General features: G+C 40.8%; 3 protein-coding genes across 3 annotated transcripts; 2 read left to right on the top strand and 1 right to left on the bottom strand.

Annotated features, from left to right (window-relative positions):
• Positions 1-364: 364 nt before the first annotated feature.
• Positions 365-4,794, top strand: LOC124626579 (CD209 antigen). Its single transcript, XM_053677512.1, has 5 exons — positions 365-729; positions 1,661-2,929; positions 4,029-4,162; positions 4,256-4,362; positions 4,482-4,794. Exons 1-5 carry the CDS (start codon positions 651-653, stop codon positions 4,618-4,620), a joined length of 1,728 nt encoding a protein of 575 aa, XP_053533487.1. The 5' UTR covers positions 365-650; the 3' UTR covers positions 4,621-4,794.
• A 910-nt stretch (positions 4,795-5,704) lies between these two features.
• Positions 5,705-9,762, top strand: LOC128628658 (C-type lectin domain family 4 member M). Its single transcript, XM_047152396.2, has 5 exons — positions 5,705-6,075; positions 6,233-6,700; positions 8,086-8,219; positions 8,302-8,408; positions 8,490-9,762. Exons 1-5 carry the CDS (start codon positions 5,922-5,924, stop codon positions 8,629-8,631), a joined length of 1,005 nt encoding a protein of 334 aa, XP_047008352.1. The 5' UTR covers positions 5,705-5,921; the 3' UTR covers positions 8,632-9,762.
• A 7,038-nt stretch (positions 9,763-16,800) lies between these two features.
• LOC108260736 (CD209 antigen-like protein C) lies at positions 16,801-19,969 on the bottom strand. The gene is made up of 5 exons (XM_017461238.3): positions 19,583-19,969; positions 18,331-18,648; positions 18,074-18,213; positions 17,831-17,946; positions 16,801-17,581 (listed from the first exon to the last, which is right to left on the bottom strand). The coding sequence occupies exons 1-5, from the start codon at positions 19,737-19,739 to the stop codon at positions 17,440-17,442; spliced, it is 873 nt and encodes a 290-aa protein (XP_017316727.2). The 5' UTR covers positions 19,740-19,969; the 3' UTR covers positions 16,801-17,439.
• Positions 19,970-22,332: the final 2,363 nt, after the last annotated feature.

Raw genomic sequence — 22,332 nt, 5'->3', positions numbered from 1 at the left:
TTCTGTTTTAACCTGTTTTAATTAGTAATGTATTTATTTTTTCATTTTAATTTTAATTTATTTATTTATTTATATTTTTAATGAACTCTTTTTAAATGTCTTTTCTTGTAATTGTTGCTTTGCGTTTCTTTATGTTTTATGTAAAGCACTTTGAATTGCCCGGTTGTTGAAAATGTGCTATACAAATAAATTTGCCTTGCCTTGCCTTACTGAAAATCCACAAAGCACGAACGTCTCTGTGCTGAAGACTCTCCCATGAGGGGAAACCTACTGTTACAAAGTAAATAGTAAATAAATATCCTGCCCTCTTTACATGCTTGTGTGTGTGTGTGTGTGTGTGTGTGTGTGTGTGTGTCAGTGCAAGTGTGTGCACACCGTGACATTTTTCTATGTGGTTGTTTTTTCTTTTTTGTGAAAGAGAGCAGTGGTTAACGCTGATCTTAGATCAGTGGAACTTGTGTCAAGCACAGCTAACTTCACAATTCAACCACAAGAGCCAGCTGATTCCTCTGATGCAACTTCCTTTACTAACAGCTGTACAACTTAGCTGCAGCCTTTCAGCCACACCCACACAGACACACAGTCATTTCGTGCATTAGTGAGTCTTTTATAGATTACAGATGTTTCATCGTTCTTCTGGCTGAGTGGAGATGGTTAGAGGTCACGACCCCGACACAGAGAAGGAAGGCGGTGACACAAAGAAAGCCCCAGACACAGATCCGAACACAGGTATGTGAGTTTCGAAGTTTGCACGGCCAGATGCAGTAATTCAGGCTTTTACAGATGTGAGATTTGTATCAGTGTGTTTGTGAGTGAGCAGAGATGACGGTGGATATCTACGAGAGTGCAGACGCTGTTAGACGTGGAGAAGGAAGAGAGAACTTTGAACTTAGGCCTGCTAGCCTATTAATAGCAGACGCCCCTGGACATATACACAGACACAATACACATACTTTAGAGCAGAAATAAAGAAGAATTTTTTAAAAATTCACACAGCAGCTTGGTGTGTTTTATTGAAACTGCATCAATTTAATCCACAGTGTGTTGTAACAAACTGCCAGGTTCAGCTCAAGAAAAAGACCCAAGTCTTAGCAAACATTATCTCACTGCACTGTTGAATTCTTAATCGTGATTGGTCAGAAGGAATGATTAATTTTCTAGATCAGTAGCTCTGATAGAAGTTCTCATAGCATGTCAAATTAAAGATTTACTCTATGTGTATTTATTCCTGTGCTTGTTGTAATATATTGTTGCTATAGTAACAGCTAATACACAGGGACTTGCATGGCAGATGCTGCGTGTTGTCTCGAATTCCCCCTCTCAGTGAGTCTTGCGTTTTGGTTTGTTTATGTTATGCCATGCGAACGTTTTTCTGTTCTAGCCTTAGCTCTGCCCTGAGTCTTAGACAAAGATCTTTTTGTCGTTGTGGTGCAAATGCAGAACACAAAGTCAGTTTAATCAAAACCAGCCCACATCCCCGCCCCACTGCATTCCTTTAGTGGAAAGGGAGGAGTTTCACAGTGAAGTTGGAGGGAGTTACAGAGATGTTTTCCAGCTCACTGTTGAAGGGCCTTGTTACTGTTGAGACTGTGAATGCTGGGTCTAACTTTGGAGAGTAAATACGACTCAAAGACGTGTCTTTGTGTCCATTTCCGTCTAGGAGGAGACACTGCATGGAGCAGGTGTTACAGAGTGACTGCAGTGTGTGTGGTGCTGCTGTGTGTTCTCCTGCTGACTGCCGTCACGGTGCTGTGGATCCGATTCAACAACCTGACTACAGAAAACAACCAGTTACAGACCAGTTACAACAACCTGACTATAGAGAGAGACCAGTTACAGACCAGTTACAACACCCTGACTATAGAGGGAGACCAGTTACAGACCAGTAACAACACACTGACTATAGAGAGAGACCAGTTACAGACCAGTTACAACACCCTGACAATAGAGAGAGACCAGTTACAGACCAGTTACAACAACCTGACTAAAGAGAGAGACCAGTTACAGACCAGTTACAACAGCCTGACTATAGAGAGAGACCAGTTACAGACCAGTTACAACACGCTGACTATAGAGAGAGACCAGTTACAGACCAGTTACAACACCCTGACTATAGAGAGAGACCAGTTACAGACCAGTTACAACACCCTGACTATAGAGAGAGACCAGTTACAGACCAGTTACAACACCCTGACTATAGAGAGAGACCAGTTACAGACCAGTTACAACACGCTGACTATAGAGAGAGACCAGTTACAGACCAGTAACAACACACTGACTATAGAGAGAGACCAGTTACAGACCAGTTACAACACCCTGACTATAGAGAGAGACCAGTTACAGACCAGTTACAACACCCTGACTATAGAGAGAGACCAGTTACAGACCAGTTACAACACCCTGACTATAGAGAGAGACCAGTTACAGACCAGTTACAACACGCTGACTATAGAGAGAGACCAGTTACAGACCAGTAACAACACACTGACTATAGAGAGAGACCAGTTACAGACCAGTTACAACACCCTGACTATAGAGAGAGACCAGTTACAGACCAGTTACAACACCCTGACTATAGAGAGAGACCAGTTACAGACCAGTTACAACACCCTGACTATAGAGAGAGACCAGTTACAGACCAGTTACAACACCCTGACTATAGAGAGAGACCAGTTACAGACCAGTTACAACACGCTGACTATAGAGAGAGACCAGTTACAGACCAGTAACAACACACTGACTATAGAGAGAGACCAGTTACAGACCAGTTACAACACCCTGACTATAGAGAGAGACCAGTTACAGACCAGTTACAACAACCTGACTATAGAGAGAGACCAGTTACAGACCAGTTACAACAACCTGACTAAAGAGAGAGACCAGTTACAGAGGGAGAGAGATGGATACCGGAGTACACTTCATCTGTGTTGTAAGTGCATGAATTTTAGAATAAAGTTTTCTACCCAAAGGTTAAATGCCCTCAGTGGAAATCCTGGTGTCATTTTAAAACTGAACTCAGTGTCTAAAATGTAAATGTCTATATGAGTTATTATTGTCCACACACACAGGGGGCACAGAGTTGGTGTGCTGTATTTATTTATCCGGTCAGGGTCTAAACAGAGAAATAGACAGCAATAACCTACAAAAGTACAAGCTTTAATGCTGCAGAAATGCCACGTGTTCTCCAAATTTGGAGCAACAAACAAAAAGAGAAAATAAATGCTGGATGCAGTACACTGTCCCCATTTGGATAAAGTTTCTCTGATCGCTGTATTTCTGACAAAAAGACTGAACGAGGTTTACAATGACTTTTTTGGGTTTTGGAGAATTTTATTACGTTACATGTTTAAAAAAACAAAAAAAACAAACAAATAATAATCAAACCAAAGTATTAAGTTTGATATGATTCGAACGTGGAAGAAGGACTAATAGGTGTAAAATCACAATAAGATGCTGTTTCTTGTGTTAATTAATGTTTAAAAAAAATCCAAAGCTCTAAAATGTGATTACATGTATATATTACAGTTATATTACAGTATATATATTATGGTATATATTACAGTTATATTACAGTATATATATTATGGTATATATTACAGTTATATTACAGTATATATTATGGTATATATTACAGTATATATTATGGTATATATTACAGTTATATTACAGTATATATTATGGTATATATTACAGTTATATTACAGTATATATTATGGTATATATTACAGTTATATTACAGTATATATATTATGGTATATATTACAGTTATATTACAGTATATATTATGGTATATATTACAGTATATATTATGGTATATATTACAGTTATATTACAGTATATATTATGGTATATATTACAGTTATATTACAGTATATATTATGGTATATATTACAGTTATATTACAGTATATATTATGATATATTGAGCTATAGTGTTTGTGGTGAAATACAAGTCATGGCTGTATGCAAGCAATAGTTCAGAAACTGTGTGTTTTGATCTCAGTAAATTCTCTCTGTATATCTCTATAGATAAAGGGAGGTGTTTCAACTTTGACTCCAGTGTTTACTGCATATCTAATGAGAAGAAGAACTGGGAGGAGAGCAGACAGGACTGCAGGGACAAAGGAGCAGACCTGGTGATCATAAAGAGCAAGGAGGAACAGGTGAGAGAGAGAGAGAGAGAGAGAGAGATAGAGAGAGAGAGAGAGAGAGAGAGAGAGAGACTAAAGCTGTTTTTATTGTGCTGTCATTTACAGGAGTTCATCGGCAAACAGCTGGGCAGCAGTCGGGCTTGGATTGGTCTGAGTGACGGAGCTGCAGAGGGAGACTGGAAATGGGTGGACGGTACATCACTGACCACTAAGTAAGAAATTATTTCCCTACCTTTAAGGTGCACAGAGTCTGAGAGGATTCAGTTAAATGTGTGGAATTGATGGAAACTGAACACTGATCTGAGTCTGATTCTGATTCTCTGGGTTTCAGGTTCTGGGCTACAGGGGAACCGAATAATGTAGGTGAGGAGGACTGTGCTGAGATTTTCAGTTCAAATGGGAACTTTTGGAATGACCAGAAATGCTATAATAATGAACACTGGATCTGTGAGAGACGTGTTTCTCAGTGACGTGTATCATTTAATAATCAAAAGCACATGCACAAATTGAACCAATTATATATATATACTTAAAAAGTATAAACAACAGTATTTTGATGATGATTGTGTTTCAGTTTCAGTTTCTTGTCATGAAAAATGATTCAGGTAAAAAAAGAACATTTAAATAAAAAAAATTATAAAACATTTGTGGCATTACAGCGTGGTTCTTCCGTAAAGAATAAACAGTGCATTTAGAGGAAAATAATCAGTGATGGGGTGGTGTGATGTTGTCATGGAATCCAAGGAGTCAGATACAAGTGCAGAATTTAAACAGCTCGGCAGCAATGAGGCTTTGATTGGTCTGAGTGACAGTGACACAGAGAGGGTGTGGAAACAAGTGGACGGTACGACCCTGACCACTGCGTAAGAGCTTGAGATGAATGATATATATTATTTATATACTGTATGTTTATTACCAGGATTTCCAGGCAGGTGCGTAACTCAAAATACAAGCCAACTGATAAAATAAAATATTTTGTCATTTTCAGCAGATGGGATTAAGCCATGATAACATAAAACATATATATGTGACAAAGAGAGAGAGAGAGAGAGAGAGAGAGAGAGAGAGAGAGAGAGAGAGAGAGAGAGAGAGAGAGATGTATTTATGGTACACGCTATGTCAACTTCCCCCATTTATTGAAAATAGGCTGTTCTTTAAAAAGGAGAGAGAGAGAGAGAGAGAGAGAGAGAGAGAGAGAGAGAGAGAGAGAGAGAGAGAGAGAGGATGTATAAGCATTGATACTTAAATGTAATGTTATTTAATATTATGGAAGGAGTGTTCAGTGTCAGCACTTTGGAAGAGTGTAAGTTTTCTGCCATGAGAAAAGTCTTCAGGACAGAGGACTTTCGGTAACACAACTGAACGAGCTGCATTTTATCTTCATAAGGATGAAAAAAATAGATAAAACAAGATGCGCTGTCTTTGGAAAATAATCATCATCAGAGTGAAAATACTCTTCGATTTCCCAGAATTATTATAAGAGCAAAAAGGCGACTGAATCTGGAACGCCATGTTCAAAAAGCACATTTGTGTGAGTGTGTCGTAAGGTGTGCACAAACTTTTGTCCATGTAGTGAATTTTGAGCAGTAATCAGATCCAGGTACAGATAACATCATTGTTTAACAGGCCTACATCCCATAATGTGCACAATAGTGACATCCTGTCGAACACTTCCCGGTTTAACCGCACTACACCAGTTAAAAGGTCTCTTTAACGCTTGACACGCAGAAGACTAGCGACGCTGTGATTCAGAGTCTTTTATAGAGCAGAGATGTCTCAGGCTGATTCTGATTATGTGAACTACGCTAAGGAGAGAGGAGAGCGCATCGAGAAGGTGATGGAACTCTATGAGAAAGGAAATGCTGTTAGACATCACAAGCCCGAAACCGAGACGGAGAATGCCAACACGAAGACTCAACACGCAGGTACAAACACAGATCAGTTCGACTCCAATTATAACTGTGGAACGCTTTTAACAATCCGGACCACCACAAAGCAGCCTCACAGAAATCCCGATGTAGATTCGGATCCTTGTGTCAGATGAGGAAAATGTTTTATTCTCTGTGTCCCACCCCCTTATAGAACTGACTGCGGGGGACAGATGTTACAGACTGGCTGTTTTGTGTGTGCTGCTGCTGTGTCTTCTCCTGCTGATTGCTACCACAGTGCTGTGGATCGAATTCACCATCCTGACTACAGAAAAAGACCAGTTACAGTCCACATACACCGCTCTTATAATAGAGCAAGACCGGTTACTGACCAGTTACAATAAACTGACCGTAGAGAGAAATCATTTACGAACACGTTACATGAGAATGACTTTAGAGAGAGAGCAGTTAGAGGACAGAAACAACAACCTGACGATAGAAAACAACCAGTTACAGACCAGTTACAACACCCTGACTAAGGAAAGAGACCAGTTACAGACCAGTTACAACAACCTGACTATAGAGAGAGACCAGTTACAGACCAGTTACAACAACCTGACTAAAGAGAGAGACCAGTTACAGAGGGAGAGAGATGGATACCGGAGTACACTTGATCTGTGTTGTAAGTGCATGAATTTTAGAATAAAGTTTTCTACCCAAAGGTTAAATGCCCTCAGTGGAAATCCTGGTGTCATTTTAAAACTGAACTCAGTGTCTAAAATGTAAATGTCTATATGAGTTATTATTGTCCACACAAACAGGGGGCACAGAGTTGGTGTGCTGTATTTATTTATCCGGTCAGGGTCTAAACAGAGAAATAGACAGCAATAACCTACAAAAGTACGAGCTTTAATGCTGCAGAAATTCCACGTGTTCTCCAAATTTGGAGCAACAAACAAAAAGAGAAAATAAATGCTGGATGCAGTACACTGTCCCCATTTGGATAAAGTTTCTCCGATCGCTGTATTTCTGAGAAAACGACTGAACGAGTTTTACAATGACTTTTTTGGCTTTTGGAGAATTTTATTAGATTACATGTTAAAAAACCCAAACCAAACCAAATAGTAATCAAACCAAAGTATTAAGTTTGATCTGATTTGAATTTGGGAGAAAGATAATTGGTGTAAAATCACAATAAGATGCTGTTTCTTGTGGTAAATAATGTTTTTTTTTTTTTTTAAAAAGGCTCATTACAGGTGATTAAGTATATATATTACTTTTATATTACAGTATATATTATGGTATATATTACAGTTATATTACAGTATATATTATGGTATATATTATAGTTATATTACATTATATATTATGGTATATATTACAGTTATATTACAGTTATATTACAGTATATATTATAGTATATATTACAGTATATATTATGGTATATATTGAGCTATAGTGTTTGTGGTGAAATACAAGTCATGGCTGTATGCAAGCAATAGTTCAGAAACTGTGTGTTTTGATCTTCATTTACTCTCTCACCAAGAGATACAGTCTCATACAATGTGTGCTTTTGCCCTCAATATTTCTGTAAAATAAATTAGAAGTCCACTGCAATTAACACGTGCTTCAAGTTCATGGATGATGCATAAAACTAATCATAACCTTAATTAAAGTGAAAACATGAAAATAATAACTCATACATAAGAAATAATGCAGTAAATATGATTTAGAAAAAAGAATGTTGGATTAAAAGTGATTTTTAAGGCAAAGATTAAATTAGATTTATCAGAGCTTATTAAAATCCTACCTCTCCCATGCAAACACATTGCAGAAAGGGAAGAGGAGGTGCAAAGACAGGAAGTTAACATTTACACGCTTCAGTCAGAAAATTAAAGGGGAAGATGCATACATCCAGACAGTCACTTCAGGCATACATTTCCTTTTGTGTAATTCTATATATTAAATGTATGGAATACTTTCCGTACCTGTTACACCTGTATGCAAGCAATAGTTCAGAAACCGTGTGTTTTGATCTCAGTAAATTCTCTCCATATATCTCTATAGATAAAGGGAGGTGTTTCAGCTTCAACTCCAGTTTTTACTGCATATCTATTGGGAACAAGACCTGGGAGGAGAGCAGACACGACTGCAGGAACAAAGGAGCAGACCTGGTGATCATAAACAGCAGAGAGGAACAGGTGAGAGAGAGAGAGAGAGAGAGAGAGAGAGAGACAGCGAGAGACCCTTATTAATTCTGATATTGTACTACTACAATGACAGGAGTTCATCAGTAAAATCCTGAGCAGAAGAAAAGCTTGGATTGGACTGAATGACAGAGACAGAGAGGGCGAGTGGAAGTGGGTGGACGGTACACTGCTGAACACTGGGTAAGAAATCACTGAACTAATATTTTCTCATGATGATGAGTTACTGACAGTAACAGCGGATCCTCTGATTCTCTCCTTCAGGTTCTGGGGACAAGGAGAACCCAACAGAGCATGGGAGGACTGTGTTGTAACTCGTGATAAGACTGATCCTGTCTGGAACTGGGCTGATTATCCCTGTAGTCGTCAGTTTATTTGGATCTGTGAGAAGACAGTCTTTATCTGAATTACTGCATGTGATTGAAAAGCAGTAAATAAGTTGATATTTTTATCTGTGTAGGTCAGTGTGTTGTGTCTGAAAAATCCTCATTACTGTTAGTAACTCTGTCACCACCATGATGTCACCTGATTTTCTTTCTGAACCGATTTTCCCATTCTGTGCGTGTGTTTTTTTTAATGAACATGCAAAATAACAGTGTGTGCTCGCTCCAGTGCTATTCTGTTACCTGTTGAATAATGAGCCATACTGTTAAACCCAATCGTGCAGTGATTAATAATATATTGGAAATATACTAAGTTCTGTCACGACATGGGACTTGAGCAGAAGCAGGTGCAGATCAAAGTCTTTATTTTAAAAGTGAATCAATAAACAAGGAAAACGCGGTCTAGACAGGAAAACGAGAAACTGGATGCGGGGCAGAAAACTGAACAGGACATGAAAACAAGACCGATTAGTACACGTAACGTGTTCACCATTCCAACACTCATTCAACATAAATACTGCGCGAAATGCACAGCTACATGAGGGGTTTAAATAATCAGCATACTCAAACTGACATACAGATACCTGGAGTAAATTAAGATACCCTCTTGAACATGAACCAATGCTTAAATAAGGAGAGAATCAAAACAAACAAACTCAGAAGCCGCACCGCAGTGCCATCTGCTGAGCGTCCCCCTCCAACGGCGGTCGGGGGCCCCTGTGTGATCTGTCTCTCGCTGTATCGGGAAACAGGACGGCCTCTGCCAAGCAGCAGAAAGGCGGACCACCACCCCCAGTGGGGCTGGAATGCTGGATGACACCCTCAGCAGGAATGGAATGCTGGACGACGCCCCCAGCAGGACTGGACAGCAGGACAGCCTCATCGGCTGGGCTGGACAGCAGGACAGCTTCCTTGGCTGGGCTGGACAGTGGGACAGCTTCCTCGGCTGGACAGGGCAGCGGGGCAGCTTCCTCAGCAGGATAGGGAAGCAGGATAGTTTCCTCGACAGATGAGACCTCCCCGCAGGTCTCTGGCTGGAGCTCTGAGGCCGCCAAGTTGACCTGAGATGGGGGCCCAGAGGTTGCCATGTTAACCTCGGGCTGGAGCTCCACAGCTGAGACCTCCCCGTGGGTCTCAAGCTGGAGCTCTGAGGTTGCAGTTCCCCCCCCCCCCCCCCCCCCCTCCAAAAAAAAAAAAAAAAAAAGTTCTAGGCCAGCCTTCGGTTCTGGCAGCGTGGTGTAATTCCCCTGCAGTGGGAAGCCCCAGGAATTCAAGTGGTTCTGCTGGCTGCATGGCGTTGTGTAATTCCCCTGCAGTGGAAAGCCCAGGAACTCGGGTAGCTCTGCTGCCCCTGTTGCGTGGCGTAGTTCTCCGGTAGCGTTGGCGGGGTAACTTGTGCGGGTGGCGACCTTGTGCATGGCCCGGCTTGCTGCACGGCTTGCTGCAGCGGTTTCAGAAGGCGCTGGAGCAGAGCAATATCTTAGTTTATTTGCCGATTCTGTTCCCAGAACCAGCTATCCCACGCCTTCAACTTGGCAGCTTCGGTGGCGCTCATGCTGACCTGTTGCTTCTGCATGGTAGGCGCAGTATTTTGTACTTAATTCGAGTACTTAATTTGAGTACTCCTGTTTTAGTCGCATTATGGACGTGTACTACAGACATGTAAACACCTTAATCACATTATGAACGTCGTGTGAGCGTTTCCACCGCATTTTGCGACAGGACACGATCACACACGGCAGTTTTACGTTTTACGGCGAACAAGAGAGTTCGGGTTCGTCCTAAACCGCATGCTTGCCTACTATAGGCCTGTAGTGGGGAAAAATACATGACTCAGCCCACGGCTTCAAGCAGTTGTCTATTAGCACGTACAGCATGACAAATAATTAAGTGCACTTAAAGCGTTCGTAAGAAAATTAAATAAAAACACCCAAAACTGTATACAATCCCATAACGAAGATGAACTATATGTTGATACGTGAAATTCTGGAGGGACGTCGGACGGCGTGGCGCGGTGACGTAATGACGCGGGCTGTTAATCTAATTATGTTCTAAAACATGTAAAACGGGAACAGGAGTATTCTAAAAGCGACTCATGTAAACACCTTAATCACATTATTATCTTAATCAGAGTAAGGTCAATAATTAGATTACTGCTGTCCATGTAAACGTAGTCAGTGAGACCGTGTCTTGCAGTGAAGAGAGCCAAGCTCAGTAGCACCCAAAGCTGAAAAGTGTTCATTTCTGTTGGGTTCTGTTACTTTTGAGTTGATGATTCCTTTATTAAGGAGAGCCTTGATCTTTTCCCAGAAAACCAGTCAGTCTAAGAGGTTAAAAAAAGTCTAAAATTACAGAATAACTCAAAATAGAAAAGTGGAAGTCTGAACTGAAATACTGAATATACAAATAAAATGCACTTAGTAGGCACTTTATTAACCACTAATGGCAAATACATCTATACGTGCATTTTTCATGTCATGTCATGGTTTTACTCTAAAATTATCTGATTGATTTCTTTTTACATACCGGCTAATAAACGTTATTTAGCAATAAATACTGTTTGTTCGTGTTGTACACTGTGTGTGTGTGTGTGTGTGTGTGTGTGTGTGTGTGTGTGTGTGTGTGTGTGTGTGTGTGTGTGTGTGTGTGTGCATGTGTGCGTGTGTGCTGTACACTGTGTGTGTGTGTTTGGTAATTCCACTTAGAGAGGAAGTTACATCAGAAATGTTCATCAAGGCTACGTCACTCTTTATTGCCTGCACTTTCTGTCAGGGTTTGTTTAATGCCATGTTGAGCAACACTGATGCTTTTCCCGGAAATAAATGCAATAATAGGATTCGTTAGATAGGCAAAGAGTTGTCTTTAGGAATAACAAAAATTTCCTGATACCTAATAAGCAGAGGAAGGAGGTAAACATGTTTCCAGTGTATGTTGTGTGAAATATCATGTATATGATATCATGTATATCAATATCACTCCCCTTCTCAGTGCTCACAGCTGTCAGTGGTACGGCGCTATTTCTTGGTTCCTGTGTGATTGTTTATGTATACGGCCATGTGTCTTTTGTTTTGTTTTATGTTCTGTTTCTGCCACTGTCTTGTCACTGGTTATCTCCCTAATGTGTCATGATTACTTGTTTTCAGTCCTTCTTCAGTCCTCCTTGATTAGTTTGTGCATTTAAGCCCTTGTGTTCCCTTGTGTTTCTTTGCCGTAAGTACCGTAAGTACCGGTTGCGATTCTTCCGGACCTGATGGGGCAGCAAATACGTGTTTTAGTCGGTCCACAAGTGGTGAAGAAGAGGAACGCCTACAAGCACATGGGAAAACATGAGAAGTTAAACTACATAAACTACAGAAGTTTAGCTTAGCTTAACAAGTTTAGCTCCGCCCTGACTTGTTGAGAGGAAAGCTAGTATCAGTTTCTGGTGTGCAACCGATGCTATCATTCATTTCAAACAAAGCGAGGAAGCACCTGGGATTTGGCAAAGCACCTGAAGGACGGTCCTATATTATATTTGTTTGAGGCAGCTGGCATTGTTGCCGTGAAACCAGCTAGCATTATGTTCCATGTAATGTTTGCGATAGCCAGTTATTTGTTAACGACGCTAATGCATTGCGATGTTATAAACTACCTCCGAATGGGCCACCATGCATCTCATTTCAGCCCGTGTCCTGTCAGCTAAATATAGCCTAATATCACTAATAATTATTCAAATGTTCATGCTTTTAATAAATCGTTTTGGCCTGCCACCTGTTCTAGGAGGTGTTCTAAGAGATTTGGATCTCAGAAATTTGTAGTCTCAGCCCTGCCGTTATTGTGTCTTATTTCTTGATTAATGTGAATGCAAGCTGATATCATGTGTTAAGATAATATTATATGTTATAACTGCCCTGAAATATGTGTTATGATTATACTATGTAAAGAGCCTCAACCTTGACAGCCCGGGGAAATACAATCACATCAGGAGAAAAAGAGGTCCAAGAAGAAAAAAGGGAACAAGCCAGCCCCAAGGTACCCAGCGATATGGAGGAAGACAGAGTGGAAAATCTTCCACTAAGAAAGCTGATCCTGACGGTATACTGCTCCAGCGGGACCTGCGAGATTTACAACTCGACACGCTGGATGTGAAGAGAACTGAAGAACTAATATTGGAAAGTAATCGTTTAGTGAAAAAATGTAATATTATACTGTGTGTCTTGAATCAAAAGGGGGCTGAAGCTGCAGTGTTAAAGGACCGAGCTAAATTTAGACGTGCTGAAAACATTAGGAGACTAAATCAGAGATATAGGCAAAAATGCACTGAGAAAATGAAAAAAGAAGCGCATATCTGTGTTGAGAAACCAAGACCCTCTGCTTTTACTAGACCGGTGGAGGCACTGCAAAAACTGATGAAACAAATTGATGTAAAACTAAAACACACAGTGAAACATGAAAAAAACATGCATCCTGTTTCTTTCAACACACACACAGCTTCGAAACCAGTGCTCTATTATAATGTCCTGATCTGTATGTTTTCTGTAAATGACTGCTACACTCTATTTTTTCTCTTCAGTAAGTGAGCTAGCACACCAAACCGCATCCTGTCATCTTTAAGAAAGCAAGCTGGCGCATGTAGCTGCATGATATTTTGAGCATCAAGCTTAGACCCTAGAGCCTGAAAGACAAAAGACAAAGGTATAAATGCTTAGGATGAGCCAGCATTGAGCAGCCATTTCTTAGGTGAAGGTTTGGTCATTTTAAGTTCTTGTAAAAGAAAACCACTACTCAGATCCTGCGTGGTCTAAGGTTTTTCTTTATTTTTTCTTTATATTTTGAGTTACGATAATTGTAATCCTTTTGTTCTTTTATAAACCGAAGTCCATATAAAGGACGATTCGTATATCTCATTGCAAAAGACTCTTTTTTTTATCAGCTTCTTCAGAGAAAGAGAAAGGACTTCAAGGGTTCTTGAGCCCAGAGGCACGAAGGCTTCACTTCCTGAGAAGGTAGGATGAAATAATTCTACAAGCTCTATCAGTTGTATGACAGAGTAGCGGGTAGAACACGGAACACTGGGATAAGGAATTCCAGGAAAATATAACACACCATATCAGTGAATTCAAACTAATGCTTGAATTCGGAGTATATATAGTGTGTGTTTGTGTGTGTATGTGTGTGTGTGTGTGTGTGCGCGTGTGTGTGCACCTCCAGAGACTCATTGTCAGACAGTGTTTGATAACCAAAATACCCCCCCCTCCCTTTAACTCTTCCTCTCCCCCCCCCTCTATTTGCCAGTATCAGCCAGAGGAGGATGTCCTCCAGGAGAGTTTATTTATTTATTTATTTATTTATTTCATTTTTATACCACACCGTGGTATTGAGTATCGTGTACTTTTGGTGGTATCGGTACCGACTACTAGATTTTTGGTATCGTGACATCCGTAGTTGCTGGTGTAATTTTTATTTTGTTTTGTTTGTGCTGTCTTTTCTTTTCCTGTTATTTTTTGTTCTATTGTCTGTTACTTTTGTTGACTTTAGTTTTGGATGTATTCTTGGCTTATGTTCTGCACCCACATGTAGTGTGAGAGGCTAATTGGTAAATTAGTATTTTCCAGCCTCAAACCTGTTCTTTCAGGTTTTTCTCCACACAACCACCTTACTATTGATGGGGTGTATGCTATGCCTTATTGTCTCTATGCTATAATGGCTATATCTTCCAGTTTATTTATTAGGTACTGTTCAACTGCCTCTATTGCATGTGGTGTCCATGGACCTGAGTGTTATAGCCACCACACCACGGTATCTGTAATATTTTAGTTTTTCTTCCTTTGTTTAGTGTTTGTGTAATTTTGGTTAATGGGTGTGTTCTTTCTCTCCAGGAGCCATTGAGTCTTGGCGTGGGACAGGGGAGGTTAGCTGCCTTCATTCGGTGGTGTGTGCTTCACAGTGTGCTCAGTGTGCCGACACAACAACTTCCTAATGTGGTCTTTTATCTAGTGGTCAGTGGTGTACCGTCCACCCATTTCCAGTTTCCCTCTGTTTCTCTGTCACTCAGACTGATCCATGTCCGACTTATATGCAGTTGTTCCACGATGAACTCCTGTGCATGTGATAGCATAAGAGAACATGAACATCTCTCTCTCTCTCTCTCTCTCTCTCTCTCTCTCTCTCTTTCTCTCTCTCTCTCTCTATTACCTGTTTCACTTTGCTGTTTATGATCACCAGGTCTGCTCCTCTCTCTCTGCAGTCCTGTCTGCTCTCAGTCCAGGTCTTTGTCTCAGAGACATAGTAGAGACTGGAGCTGAAGTTTGTCCATCTCAGCTTGTCCTGCAGCTATAATCACACAGTAGGGCATGCGAAGTAATACTCAGCAAATCAAATGTAGTGTATGCTTAATGTTCCTGGGTTACATTGGTTCTAATTTAAAGGTTTTTATTCACAGCTTTCAATATTCTCTCACCTAAAGCATCCAGCATTTTCTGAGTTTTATCTCTCTCCTGCTGTAACTGCTTGCTTAGGTTTCGCTCTGTAATGAATTTGATCCACAGCATGGCGACGGCAGTCAGCAGGAGAACACACAGCAGCACCACACACACTGCGTTCAGTCGGTAACATCTGCTCCATACAGTGTTGGATTCTAGAAGGGGAATTAATGCACTTTTAGTTTTTGTATACGTTTAAAACTAATAATCACTCTTTACATCTAGAACAGTTGTCCACAAAATTTGCGCAACCAGGGAACCCTTTGACTATGAAATAAATTTCATGGACCCCTCAGTACAAATATATTTTCTGAATGTGATCCACTTTTAACGGTTTTATGTTTCATAATTAAATATTTTTAATGAAATATAATTAAATGCTTAAAAAATAGGTCCAATATGCAATAATGTAATCTAGAACTATAAATGCAGATACATTTAATCAACTAATCAAATATCCCAAGCAATTAGAGCCCTGAACTCCTGATCACTAGTCCAGCTCCTAACACTAATGCACACACAGCACCAGGACATCGCTCATGCATGTCACATATGGCATATTTGCACATGCACTGGACTCTTGGGTACACTGATCAGACATACCGTAACATTACAACCACTGACAGGTGAAGTGAATAACATTGATTATGTCGTTACAATGGTACCTGTCAAGGGGTGTGATATACACTTGTACTTAGGCAGCAAGTGAACAGTCAGTTCTTAAAGTTGATGTGTTGGAAGCAGGAAAAATAGGCAAGCATAATGACCGACTTTGACAAGGGCCAAGTTGTGATGGCTAGGCGCCTGAGTCAGAGCGTCTCCAAAACAGCAGGTCTTGTGGGGTTTCCAAAAAAGTTGGGACGCTGTGTAAAATGTAAATAAAACAGAATGCAATGATTTGCAAATCTCATAAACCCATATGTTATTCGCAACAGAACATAGAAAACATGTCAAATGTTTAAACTGAGGACATGTACACAGCATCCCAACTTTTTTGGAATTGAGGTTGTATTAATTTATTTTCCGCTATTTTATTTTCAAAAATATTTTTTGTCTCTTTTTAAAAGTTTTTAAAAGTGGTGTGTGTGCGTGCGTGGGTGTGTGTGCGCATGTGTGTATGAATGTGTGCTTGTGTGTGTGCGCGTGTGCGTGCGCGCGTGTGTTTGTGTGTGAGAGAGAGAGTGTCTGTGTGAGTGTTTATGCACCATGTGCATGTTCTGTTGGTGTCAGAGTTTTTTCCATACTGATGTGTGAAAGAAAGCAGTGGTTAACAGCTTCTGTTCAACATGTCTGTGTGTGTGAGTCTGTGTCAGTGTTTATGCACTATGTGTGAACAAGAGCACATCCTAGAAGCTGCATCTTCTAAAATATATATATATATAATTTTTTTAAAAAAAGAAGTGAATCCACAAATAATTGATGATCAATTGCAGGATCAGTCAAGTTAAACTTTCTCTCTGGCCTCATCGGTTTCAGCTTTCAGTTCAGTTTCAGATGTGACCATTTCTGACCTATTTAAAGCAAAAAGAAATCATTTCATGGTAGTTGGACATTATGCTCCCACCCTACATTAGCGGATCAATGTTCCTATCAGTTTTATTTATTGTCCATTTCTAGTAAAAGCTAAGTCTGTATTTACAAGCCCTTCGTTTTTCTCTCACTACAGAGACATGCTGGATTTTTGTAAGGAAAATACATTTCAATCTGATGTGGCATGAACATGACACCGCCTGATCTGAAGCTTAGTCTTACTGAACAAAGATGGAGATTTGCCTTATTTACATTTGTTTCATATTCATACATCAATACATTACAAACATTAATATGAAATTAGAATACACAGAACACACAAGCTATAAAATACTATGAATTACAAGGATTAGAATTACAAGTATGATGTGAGCAGAGAAGAAACATCTTAAATCTAATAGCATCATCAGTAAAAACAACAACAACAAACAAAGTCTTCTTTCTAGCAAAACGTCATCATCATCATCAGCAACAGCAAAAAAACCAACAACAAACAAACACATCTTTCTAGCAAAACATCATCGTTTTCATTCTGCAGGCAAATCAGTGGACTGATCATATCTTAAGAAAATATCTAAAAGTGTTTATGGTGTCTAAGAAAATCCTTGCCTTGTTAATCTGTGCACTTTATTTTACTGAAATCTATAAGAATTATATGAAATAAATATGAAACGGGTGAATTAACATGTGGTAGTTCTGCGTGAGCAGGTTAACTGAGAGGGTCACATGATAAATAGCTCTTTATAAATGATAGTTACAAAGGGTCCAACTGCTCATTACATACATTTGATAAATGTGTGCAAGTATTGTATAATTTTGCTGTCATTTAAAAAATTACAACTAAGAAACACTTTTCTCACAGATCCACTGTGTGTCATAAGAACATGGTTTGTCATTCCAGGACTTCTTATCTGGAAAAGTCCAGATCTCAGCACAGTCTTCATTATTACCTGCATCATTCGGTTCACCCTTATACCAGAACCTGAAAGCAGAGAATCAGAATCAATGTTCAGTTTTCTTCAATTCCATACATTCACCTCACTGAGACTGATAATAATTTAATAATAAAACTTTTCATTGTATTAAAACTCCATCACTCTGACCAAGAAGAATATAACAGGAGATAATATTAGCTTGGTTTAATCCATCTGCTGCAGTGTACAGGAAATTCACACTTGGTGAGACAGTCTGATGAATAGACAAAGATACTGAATAAATTTCTGTTTCTTACCCAGTGCCGCTCCTCAATTCTGTCCCATCCACCCACTTCCACTCTCCCTCTGTGTCTCTGTCACTCAGACCAATCCAAGCCCAATTACTTTCGCCCAGCTGTTTAATGATGAATTCCTGAGATTGAGAAACAATATGAACAAATTACACTGGTTTAGACTCTCTCCAACTTACACACACGCACACACACACACACACACACACACACACACACACACACACACACACACACACACACACACACCTGTTCCTCTTTGCTGTTTATAATCACCAGGTCTGCTCCTTTCTCTCTGCAGTCCTCTCTGCTCTCAGTCCAGTTCTTCTTTTCAATAGAGATGTAGTAAAGCTTGGAGTTGAAGAATCTCCATCCTTGTTTAACAAGAACTGATCACACAGTAGGACACAAATCACTCAGTGTTTCATTAACACCCATTTTTAATATACATCCCTGGGTTTTAATAGATTTTGATAAACTTTTAATTTGTTTAAGTATTTGCTCACCTCCAGCCATCACATTACTTGACTGACACTCCTCTCTCAGGTTGTTGTAACTGGTCTGTAACTGGTCTCTCTCTATAGTCAGGGTGTTGTAACTGGTCTGTAACTGGTCTCTCTCTATAGTCAGGGTGTTGTAACTGGTCTGTAACTGGTCTCTCTCTGTAGTCAGGTTGTTGTAACTGGTCTGTAACTGGTCTATCTGTGTATTCAGGTTGGTGAATTTGATCCACAGCACTATGATGGCAGTCAGCAGAAAAACGCACAGCAGCAGCAGACACACTGCAGTCAGTCTGTAACACCTGCCTCCTTTGGTGTTGAATCCTAATGGAAGAACAGATACAGAGACATGTGTGTGTGTCCAATTGAATACCTAGAAATGACCAAAAAGAAATGACAAAGTTTCATAGGTAAATGTGTATGAAAGGACTGAGTGTGTGTTGAGTTTGTACACGCTACTGTGGTACAGTTTAGTGACTTTTTGTTACTTAAGAAAATCATGAAGCTGCTCTTGGACAGGTGTGTAAATGCTTTATATAACAATTCAAGTACACAGTCGATGTACACTCCACAGTTCTTGCAGGTGCATGAGAGAGTCAGCTGAAGCTGTAACAGGTAATGCTCGTGTAGTTTCTTCTAGAGATTGCGCCTTACACTTCTAGCCAGACAAATACAATAACCTGAAGCCATCAGTTACTTTATTTGCAAGGATATCTAACCCTATAGCATCACAGAAAATGCTGGATTCCTACATGAGATAGCTACGCTGGAGCCCCAGACACACAGAGTCAGCAGCATTTCAGTGAAATGTAAAATGAAAGAGGAAGATTTGGAGTGAACTCCAGAAGTACTGTTTGTACAAACTCAATAACGGGAGGACACAAAGGTTTCGCGAGCGAATGTAAAAGCCTCCCATTTTTTCCATCACCATGTCCCCTTAGGGGCTTCATTCTATTCTACACAAGTCAAAGACACTAACAGAAACAATCAGTTACTTCATTAGCAAAGACGTGCACCTCTACAGCGGTACAGGAAATGATGGATAGACACACATGATAGCTACACTAGAACATCACTGAATTGTGTAGGAGCTGAACTTGCTTTCAGTTCAAATAACATAGAGTCTTTTTAAAACAACAAACAAATCCATTTGGTTCAAGTTTACAGATTTTAAATGGATGGTCACATTTTACACAAGTAAATTAAATTCAGTAGATCAGTACATATACACATATTTCTGAGTGTGAGTGTATTTTACCTGAGCTCACAGATTGCTTGAAGCTTCCGGTCCTCTGGGTCTCCAAATTGTCCTCATTCGCATAAACATCTTCATAAGAGTTCTCACAGACACTGTAATTAGCTCCGTCATCTGCTGTATCTTCTGCGTTTGCATAAATCTCCTCACTCATCTCCATTCTTCTCTTTACAGTAATCCTGATCTTTCAGTGAAGTAGTTATCAGTCCTTATAGACGCACTTATACTGATATTTAATTGTCTAAAGCTACACTCCGAGTGGCCGTCTGAAGGAACACTGCCTAAGTGTCTGTGTGTGTTGCTGTTATGTTGAAAGCCCTTTTTCCTGTTTTATGCATTTTAAACATGCAACGAGACACAAGTGTGACCCATGGGTTATTTTCGGGTGTGAAACTGACACTCTGTGAAGACTCTTTAATCAGGAAGGCCTTAATGCAGACGTGACAGTACACACAGTGTCACTACACAGTCATGTGACTACCAGACTTGCCACTCAGGAGTTTATTGAGCATTTGTTTAGTATGAAGTTAATCATAGTTGATGATTTTAAATGTTTTTCACTGACCTGCATGGATTACTGGGTCCTGAATTGAAGTTGCTCCACACCACACCGGCCTGCTGCATCATCAGAGATTTTGTTTGTTCATACTACTACAGCCATAGTGCATAAAAAGCATAGTCTATGTCAGACAAAATCATGAGGAATTAATACAATTGATTTCAGCAAGGTTGAATTCTTGAATCTGATTGGTCAAAAGATACTGAATAATTTTCTATAACAGCAAATCTGACAGTATTTCCAGAAAGAGAGATAAACTTATTTATCACATGTCAATATATCGTATTCAGATAACGTAGTGTTGGACGTTTGCTTTCATGAATGTAATTTAAAATAAATTCTTGCCCCATTTGCATATCTGTGTGTGTGTGTGTGTGTGTGTGTGTGTGTGTGTGTGTGTGTGTGTGTGTGTGTGTGTGTGTTTGTGTGTGCGTGTTTATGCACCATGTGCATGTTCTGTTGGTGTCAGAGTTTTTTCCATACTGATGTGTGAAAGAAAGCAGTGGTTAACAGCTTCTGTTCAACATGTCTGTGTGTGTGAGTCTATGTCAGTGTTTATGCACTATGTGTGAATGAGAGCACATCCTAGAAGCTGCATAAAAGCTTTGGTCTTCTAAAATATATATTTATTTATTTTTTTAAAAGAAGTGAATCCACAAATAATTGATGATCGATTGCAGGATCATGTCAGTAACAGAACTGAAACTTCTATAAATATGTACATGAATCTTAAACACAGCTTTGTGTAGAGTGTCATGTATCAAGAAACTCTGGACTCCACTTCCCATCAGCCACTGCACTGCACTAGCTGTCACATGACCACCTGCACCTGACTCATGTTTTGTTAATGAGCACTCGTGTGTATATATAGTCCTTGTCTGCACTGTTTGCTTGTCTTTCGTTGTCCTAGACGCTTGTTGTTCATGTCTCTGTGTTTTGTGTCATGCCACAGTGTTATTCCAAGTTGTCTTAGGGTCTTTGTTTCATAGTACGTTTGTTTCAATAAATGTTATTATCTGCACTTGCTTCTGGCTCAACCTCGATACGTGACAGAATGAAAGACCATTTATCAGAAGCAGCAGATCACCAAGATGGATGCCTGGTTTGCAGCATATGAGGAGTGGTATAGAGGACTATTGGAGCAGGGAAGAAGGACAGATGAACTACTCGCTCAGAATGACCGCATGCTCGGGCTGCCGCGGCAGGACAGACCAGGCACCAGGTCACCACCGGCAATGTTCACAAAGGACTACGCCATGCCACGCCGACAGGAGGGGGAGTGTGTGGTCAGGGCAGAGACCAACTCCCACCCTCTCTCCACTATTATGGCTCTCGTTCAGCCTTCATGTTCAGTGGAGAATGTTGCTCTGCCTCCACGTTCCGTGAGAGACGTCACTCCATCTCCTACTGGATTCAAGGATTCCCCACTGTTCAGCTACCTCAAAGTCGCTCTGCCTCCCTGTTCAGCCGAGGACGTCGCTCCGCTTTCATGCTCTGCCGAGGACTTCGTTCAGCCTCCCTGCCCGGCTGAGGTCGTCGCTCTGCCTCCCTGCTCAGCGGTGGACGCCGCTCAGCCTCCCTGCTCGGCGGTGGACGGCGCTCAGCCTCCCTGCTCGGCGGTGGACGCCGCTCAGCCTCCCTGCTCGGCGGTGGACGCCGCTCTGCCTCCCTGCTCCGCAGAGGATGCCGCTCCGCTGTCTAGCTCCGCTGAGGACGTCGCTCCGCTTCCCTGCACCGGCGAGGACGTCGCCCCCGCTTTCATGCTCTGGCGAGGACATCGCCCCGCTTTCATGCTCTGCCGAGTACGTCGCCCCACTTTCATGCTTTGCCGAGGATGTTGCCCCGCTTTCATGTTCAGCCGAGGAAGTATCTCTGCCTTCCTGTACCGTTGTGGAAGCAGCTCGGCCTCCTGGTTCTGCTGGGGACATTTTGCCCAGGGGGCCAGGACCACCAGATGGAGGACGTATAATTTTGGCCGCTCCAGGAGTAACGCCCCTGGGGGAGGGTTCTGTCATGTATCAAGAAACTCTGGACTCCACTTCCCATCAGCCACTGCACCATCTGTCACATGACCACCTGCGCCTGAATCACGTTTTGTGTGCGTGTGTGTGTGTGTAGTCCTTGTCTGCACTGTTTGCTTGTCTTTCGTTGTCCTAGACTCTTGTTGTTCATGTCTCGGTGTTTTGTGTCATGC

The sequence above is a fragment of the Ictalurus punctatus genome, chromosome 29 (assembly GCF_001660625.3).
Source record: "Ictalurus punctatus breed USDA103 chromosome 29, Coco_2.0, whole genome shotgun sequence".
NCBI lineage: Eukaryota > Metazoa > Chordata > Actinopteri > Siluriformes > Ictaluridae > Ictalurus > Ictalurus punctatus.
This window is presented reverse-complemented; position numbering and strand designations above follow the sequence as displayed.